The sequence below is a fragment of the Bufo gargarizans genome, chromosome 4 (genome assembly GCF_014858855.1).
Source record: "Bufo gargarizans isolate SCDJY-AF-19 chromosome 4, ASM1485885v1, whole genome shotgun sequence".
In the NCBI taxonomy this organism is placed as follows: Eukaryota; Metazoa; Chordata; class Amphibia; order Anura; family Bufonidae; genus Bufo; species Bufo gargarizans.
The window spans coordinates 6678846-6686972 of NC_058083.1; the positions used below are offsets into that span (position 1 = coordinate 6678846).

The following is an 8127-nucleotide window of genomic DNA, read 5'->3' on the forward strand; positions in this document are numbered from 1 at the left end:
GGGGAACACGCAGGATGGGTCAAAAGAGTGATGTTATTCTCCTGGAAGAAGTCCCTTGTCCTGCGGACATTGTGTACTGTAGCGTTGTCCTGTTAAAAAACCCAGTCGTTACCACACAGACGAGGGCCCTCAGTCATGAGGAATGCTCTCTGCAACATCTGGACATAGCTTTATTGTTCTACTGAAGTAAAAAGCAGCATTATGGCGCCCCCTCCACTGTGGCGTGTAGAAAACATCTCAGGTGGGATCTGCTTGCCATGCCAGTAATGTTGGAAACCATCAGGACCATCAAGGTTACATTTTTTTTCTCATCGGAGAATAATACTTTCTTCCACCTTTTGAATGTCCCATGTTTGGTGCTCTCTTGCCAAGTCCAAACGAGCAGTGTTTTTTTGTTTTTGTAGCCCTTCAGTCTCAGATGCCGTCTGATGGTTATGGGGCTGCAGTCAGCACCAGTAAGCGCCTTAATTTGGGTTGAGGATCTGCCAGTGTCTTGATGGACAGCCTATTGGATCCTCCGGCTCAGTGCTGGTAAAAAATTTTTGGCTCTTCCACTTGACTTTTTTGTTCCATAACCCTCAGGATCATTTTAAGAAATTCCAAATGACTGTCTTACTGCGTCCCACCTCAGCAGCGATGGCGCGCTGTGAGAGACCCTGCTTATGCAGTTCAACATCCCGACCACTTTCAAAAAGGGAGAGTTTTTTTGCCTTTGCCATCACAACGTGTGACTACCTGACAGAAAATGACAATGAAGCCACATCTTTGCACAGATTTGGCCTTTTAAAGGCATGTGGATCAGCTGAAAAACAGCCTGTTTCAGTTTAATTGTTGTTTTCATTAAATTGAATGCTCAAAAAATGTTTTGTCTCGCTCTCATTTCTTCTTGTTGCATGTTGAAGCTCTACTTGGAACCTTGTTAAGATCCAGCCATGCTAAATATGATTTTTTTGCCATTTTGGTAATAATGGCAAAAAACTTTAAAACGCTTTTACTTATCCAGGCCATTATGATATTGTTTTCTCGTCACATATGGTACTTCATGACAGTGGTAAATTGACCACAAATTTACAAAACATTTGGAAAAATTAGCAATTTTAAAAATTTCTATTTCTCTACTTTTAAAACCGATAGTGATACATCCTAAAATAGTTATTACTTTACGATTCCCATTACTTCATGTTTGGTTCATTTTGTAAATGACATTTTCTTTTTTTGGGGGACATTAGAAGGCTTAGAAATTTAGAAGCAAATCTTGAAATGTTTCGGAAAATTTCCAAAACCCACTTTTTCAGGACCAGTTTAGGTCTGAAGTCACTTTGTCAGGCTTGCATAATAGAAACCACCCATAAATGGCCCCATTTTAGAAACTACACCCCTCAAGGTATTCAATACGGATTTTACAAACTTTCTTAACCCTTTTTTGTGTTCTACAAGAATTAAAGGAAAATGTAGAGGAAATTTCAGAATTTCACTTTTTTTTGCAAATTTTCCATTTTAATAAATTTTTCCCCGCTAACAAAGCAAGGGTTAACAGCCAAACAAAGCTCAATATTTATTACCCTGATTCTGTAGTTTACAGAAACACCCCACATGTGGTTGTAAACTGGTGTACGGGCACACGACAGGGCGCAGTAGAAAAGGAATGCCATATGGTTTTTGGAAGGCAGATTTCACTGGGATAATTATAAGTTGCCATGTCACATTTGAAAACCCCCTAATGGTAGAGTACAAACTCCAAAAAGGTGACCCCATTTTGGAAACTACTGGATAAGGTAGCAGTTTTGTTGGTACTATTTTACGGTGCATATGATTTTTGGTTGCTTTATATTGCACTTTTTGTGAGACAAGGTAACAAAAAATTGCTGTTTTGGCACAGTTTTTATGTTATTTACAGTGTTCATCTTACAGGTTAGATCATGTGGTATTTTTATAGAGCAGGTTGTTACGGATGCGACAATACCAAATATTTTTTGGGTTGTTTGTTTTACATAGTAAAGCATTTTTGAGAAAAATTTTTTTTTTTTTTTTGTCTCGATATTCTAAAAGCCATATTAATTTTTTTCTTATGTAGGGGCTCATTTTTTTTCGGTATGAGATGATGGTTTGACTGGTACTATTTTGGGGTGCATATGACTTTTTGATTGCTTGGTATTACACTTTTTGTGATGTTAGGTGACAAAAAAATGTATTTTTTTGACTGTTCACCTGAGGGGTTAGGTCATGTGATATTTTTTATAGAGCAGGTTGTTACGGACGCAGCGATGCCTAAAATGTCGACTTTTTTTCTTTTACTTTATTTTGGGAAAGACGCTTTTTTTTTTTTTTTTCTTTTTATTTGACTTCAACTTTTGGGGGTCTGATACCCTTTACAATGCATCACAATACTTCTGTATTATAATGCATTGGCTGTAAGTGTATTACACACTGTAAGGCCTATTGCACACGACCGTATGGCTTTTTCAGTGTTTTGCGGTCCGTTTTTCATGGATCCGCTGTTCCGTTTTTTGTTTCCGTTTCTGTTCCGTTTTTCCGTTCCGTTTTTCCGTATGGCATATACAGTAATTACATAGATAAAATTGGGTTGGCCATAACATTTTCAATAGATGGTTCAGGAAAAAACGGAACGGAAACGGAAGACATACGGATGCATTTCCGTATGTGTTCCGTTTTTTTATGCGGATCCATTGACTTGAATGGAGCCACGGACTGTGATTTGCGGGCAATAATAGGACATGTTCTATGTTAAAACGGAACGGAAATACGGAAACGGAATGCATACGGAGTACATTCCGTTTTTTTTGCGGAACCACTGAAATGAATGGTTCCGTATACGGAACGCAAAAAACAGCCAGTAAACGGTAAAAAAAAACGGCCGTGTGCAATAGGCCTAATACACTTACAGCCTTCCTGCCTGTGAGATCCAGGGGGCTGGGTCTCACTGGCTCTCATGGAAGGCAGCCACGATATCTAAGGAAAGCATTGGGAAGCCTTCCCTGCCATCAGGTCCCTGTCACAGCAGCGCGGGGACCCGATAGAAGCTCCCTCCCTCTCCACACATCGCACGTGCCGCGGTCAGCGCTGACCGCGGCACATCTATGGTTAATGCGTCGGTATCAGTGTTTTCACCGATGCCAGCGCATACAGCAGGGGTCTGGCTCTCAGTGACTGCCGGACCCCTGCCGCTGATTGGGTGGGCGCAGCTCCTGCACCCGCCCGATCAGCTTGCCGTACATGTACGGTGCTGGTAAGTCACGTCCACCAGTGCTGTACATGTGGAGGTCCTTATGGGGTTAAGGCTGCTTTCTCACTTGCGTTGTTGTTGTTTTCGGCTTTTGAGATCCGGCAGAGGTTCACAATCCCGGAAAAAACATTTTCCATTTAGTCCTCATGCATTCTGAATGGAAACAGATCCGTTCTGGATGCACCAGGATGTCTTCCGTTCCATCAGGAATCCGTTTTGTGACCAGACACAAAACCGCTGCAAGCTGCGGTTTAGTGTCAGATCATAAAAACGGGGGAAAAAAATGGATCCGGCACTGAAAACATTGTAAGGGTACTTTAACACTAGCGTTTTTGTTTTCTGGTATTGAGTTCCGTCACATGAGCTCAAAACCTGAAAGAAACTGATCAGTTTTATCCTAATGCATTCTGAATGGAGAGCAATCCGTTCAGGATGCATCAGTTCAGTCCCTCCTATGTTTTTTGGACGGAGAAAATACCGCAGCATGCTGCAGTTTTCTGTCCGGCCAAAAATACTGAACCGGCTGGAATGCCGGATCCGGAACTAATTTACATTGAAGTGTATTAAATCCGGCATTAAGTGTTCCGGCAAAGACCTTTTAAAAGTGGCAAATAAATGTAATATCGGATCTGTTTCTCCGGATGACACTGGAGAGTTGGATCTGGTATTTCAATACATTTGTCATCCGGATCCGTCTGACAAATGCCATCAGTTTGCATCCGGATTGCCGGATCCGGCAGGCAGTTCCGGCGCATCCTAACAGAACGGATGCATCCTCTTCCGGATCTCAATACCGGAATTCACGACGCAAGGCTGAAAGTAGCCTAAGACCGGCGTCTTTAACGCTGCTCCAAGTGTTTACCCTAATAGGGAAGGGTTGCTGCCCCTTATGTCTTATGGGCTCGTTCTACTGACGTTCTTTACAGTGTAAACCCATAGTAACTCCTTTTTGGTTTGCCCCTTGCAGAGTGAAATCGAGAAGCTGAAGAAGGCCATACAGTCGTCATGAAGCCTGGTTCCTGCATCCTCACAGTTTAAAGTCCTTAACAGATATCTGGTGATCTGTTTTTTCCACATTCACTGAAGCATGATTAAACCTTTTCTATTATACGGACCCCCCCCCCCCCCAAAGACAATTATTTTCCTGATATTTTTATTTTTTTGCCAATAAGATAAATGGGGCCTTAACTTCTTACTGTGCTGGAGCCGCGACCCTCCTGTGCATAACTGGGTTTGCTTGAATATACTACTGAACTTGTTTGTAAAGAGAGGGATTTGTGTATCAGACTTTTATTAAATACTTGTAATTTTATATTAAAAAACAAACCTATGTCTATGCTCTGAATAAGGAGATGTCTTTGCAAAAAACTAAACTGTAATATAGTCCTATCAGGGTCTCCAAATAGCCTTGGTTCTTCGCTGGCTGATATTTTCCTATACTTGGAAAGGGAAATATATTGATTTTTGTTTTTATTTTTTTCGCTCTACATTTTAGCTTTCTTACCCAGAATCGCCCACGGTTGTGCCTGCGCGCAGCTCGAGTATTAATAACAAGCTGTGTATAATTAGATTTATATGAAATAGTTATATATATATACTGTATGTTGGAAGCATCTCATATATGCATAAAAAAACAACAAAAAAACTATATATACCTGGACATCAAGCCACTTGCACTAGGATATATACAAGGGATTGTGTTAGACTGCGTAAAGTCTTGAGATGGGTGCGTTCGAAACAGGGGGCATGCCGCTAAAGGGTTAATGTGTAGGGTGCTGAGGAGGATTGCTGCCTCGCTGACACAGAACTGTGCTGCCCTGTTAAAAATAAGTTATTGTCATGCATAAGGACTTTCTCCATTTTTTTCAAGATCCCTGCTTGCTGTGACTGAAAGTAAATGTCCATGCTTGTCAGTGGCCACGTGATGGATGCGCGGCTCATTCCTGGACAATGCTTATCACATGACTATGACAGTGAAAGTCACTATTGAATGACAGCAAGCAGGGGTCTTAAAGGCTGTGTACACCTTTCGGAGGCATTGTACTCGTTTTGAGCTTAAAGTAATTTTTTCAATTGGTCTTTATAAAAATAAAAGAGCCCTTTTGTCTGTACATCCTTGAGATTCTTTAGTAACAGGATCTGAATTTTCACTCTGTTCCGTCAGGCAGCTCAGCTAACGGCTCCTTATCTCTGACCTTTATAAACACTCATTATATCTCAGCTCTTATGTCACTGATATGAATGTGGCTGAAATCAGTGTTTGACCATTTGATAATTTAGAGAAGTTTTATTAGATGACCGGCTCAAAGTGAAAGTACCAGTCACACAGACTATGGCTACTTTCACACTAGCGTTTTTCCTGGATCCGGCAGGGTTCAGCAAAACCGCTTCCGTTACTGATACTGAACGGAATGCATTTTGGAGCACTCTGTTCTGTTCAGTTACGTTTTGTCCCCCATTGACAATGAATGGGGACAAAATGGAAGCGTTTTTTTTTCCTATGACAGATCTCAATACCGGAAAATATTAACACTAGTGTGAAAGTATAGATTTTAAAGGATGGCTCCCCTTTCCTGATGTAAAGGGGCTCCAAACTGATGATGCACCCTAGTCACATTGAATAGAATCTTAAGGTAGTGTATGTATATGTGTGTGTATGTATGTGTATGTGTGTGTGTATATGTATGTGTGTGTGTGTATGTATATATATATATGTATATATATATCACTCGCCCATTAGGAATCGCATAAGGACAATAAAACGGCAATTTATTTGATGCTGAATTCAATAATAGATGTAATAAAAAATAATCGTTAAAATTGTAACAATAAAATAATAAGTGATGGTGATCTGATACACTGCCCTTGAATTGGCTTATATACCTTAATATTGGACAACCTCGGATGGTCCAGTGTGACGGTATCAATAGTGTGAAAGTAGCCTATAACGGTGAACAGAATGGCTCAATTTATTTTTTATAAAGACCGATTGAAAAAGTGATTTTTAGCCCAAAAGAAGTAAAATGCAGTCATAAAAAAATAGCCCCCAAAGGTGTACAAAGCCTTCAAGGCCGTCAGGAATGGATGGAGATATAATACCCTGTCTGGGGGGTTTGGGGGCTCTGGGTTAACCTTTTGAGTGCCTCTTACAGATGCTCCCCCCGTTTAGAGCGCCGCAGTCTCGTGAGGTGCACCCTGATCAATGCCGTTGAGTAGGAGCCTTGCACTTGCACTGGATTCTTCCCAAGATCACCCACAAATCTCATTCCACCCATTTACTCTTCCTCCTCCTTTGCAAAGATGAGATCCGCCGCTCTCACGCGGGGCTGCCTTTTTTTTTATTTTTTATAAAGCCTGCCGTAGACAAGAGGCTGTTTAGCACTATGCAATACTTTATACGGTTTTTAACCCTTTCCCGATAGTGAGTGAGTGTCATAAGTGTTTGTCCCCACTTCATGGAGATATAAATGTGTATATATTTAATTATGAAAACAAACCCAAACCCTTTCGGCCATGTAACCGGATGTACAGCTGGTTTCAGATTTGGTTTTTCACTCATTTTCTTGACTTCTTAGGTATATGTGATTGACTATGGAGGAATCGCCAATCAATGTCTTGTCTGATTTGTAATTATTTTTGTTAATATTTCTTCCACTGTCTATGGTCATCTTGAAGGGCACGTCCACCCCAAGTAAATATGTCCTTGAATCTCCTTGTGTCAAGTAGTCAAATAAGCAGGTCATTAGATTCATAGGGCAGATGTCTGCTTAGATAAGGATCAGGCTGTTTGGATTTTAACATGCCTGATCCTTTTTCTTACTCATTAGTCAGCACTAGAGGTGTCTGACAGCGACTTACTCCAATCAGAACCTAGGCCGAGGGGTCAGGAGAGAGAGCGTTGTCCAAACTAGCTGGCCCCATCTTAAGGAGCATCATTCAAACAACCACATGCATTTTGCGGTGGATCTGCAAAAAAGGAGGATGACTTCCATGTTGCATCCCTTTTTTTCAGACCCATTCTAACAATGCCTAATCTTGTCAGCAAAACGGACAAGAATACGACGTGTTTATCTTTTTTGCGGGGCCGCGGAACGGACATATGGTGCGCTATCTGCGTTTTTGTGGCCCAACAAAATGCAAAAATTGTGGATCGGATGCGGGACCAAAAATACAGTTGTGTGAATGCCGCCTTAATTTTAGTGACTGTATGTCTGGAAAATGTAATGTCTGGTGAGGTACATCCGCCTAAGGCTACTTTCACATATACGATTTCCTTTCCGATTTTGAGATCCGGCAGAGGCTCTCAAAACCAGAGGGAAACGCTGCAGCTTGATTTAATAGAACTGGTTGCCTCCGTTCCGTTCGGATGTATTAAATTGAAAGTGAACAAACCGGATTCGGCACTAACACTATTGTAAGCCAATGGGTGCCAGATCCATGTTTTTTCCTGTCTGAAAAAAAACCCGGATCCGGCACCATTGACTTGCATAGTTTTCAGCGCTGGCATTTTCAGTTTTTACAAACCAGACACACAACTGCAGTTTGCAGCGGTTTTGTGTCCGGTCACAGAACGCAACAAACTGGAAACCAGCAGAGGATCTCAAAACCGGAAAGGAAATTGCAGATGTGAAAGCAGCCTAATGCCGCGGAGATCTCTCTGCTTCTGCCATGTCAATACCATTCAGGAGAGGCCAAATTGGTTGCTACCAGAACGTAAGACGTGGTTCAGTGGACTATTTGACAGAAAAGGAAAACCTAAAGCGAACACTCGTTAAACACCTTGTCGTTTTTAGGTTCAGAATTCTGTGCTGACAAATTACTTCATATGCTTTCTATAGCAGGCAGCATGCTCTTTTAAAAGGGTTGTCCGTTTTTTTTTGTTT

At 41.3% G+C, this 8127-nt stretch overlaps 1 protein-coding gene across 5 annotated transcripts in view; it reads left to right on the forward strand.

Annotated features, from left to right (window-relative positions):
- LOC122933905 (CD2 associated protein) overlaps positions 1 to 5322 on the forward strand; it is an 82884-nt gene extending 77562 nt beyond the window's left edge. For all 5 annotated transcript variants that reach the window (XM_044289009.1, XM_044289011.1, XM_044289012.1 and 2 more), the window contains one exon: positions 4212 to 5322. In XM_044289009.1, the coding sequence (XP_044144944.1) occupies positions 4212 to 4253 (42 nt within the window). In that variant the 3' untranslated portion in view covers positions 4254 to 5322. The remainder of the gene's footprint in view (positions 1 to 4211) is intronic.
- The last annotated feature ends 2805 nt before the right edge of the window (positions 5323 to 8127 follow it).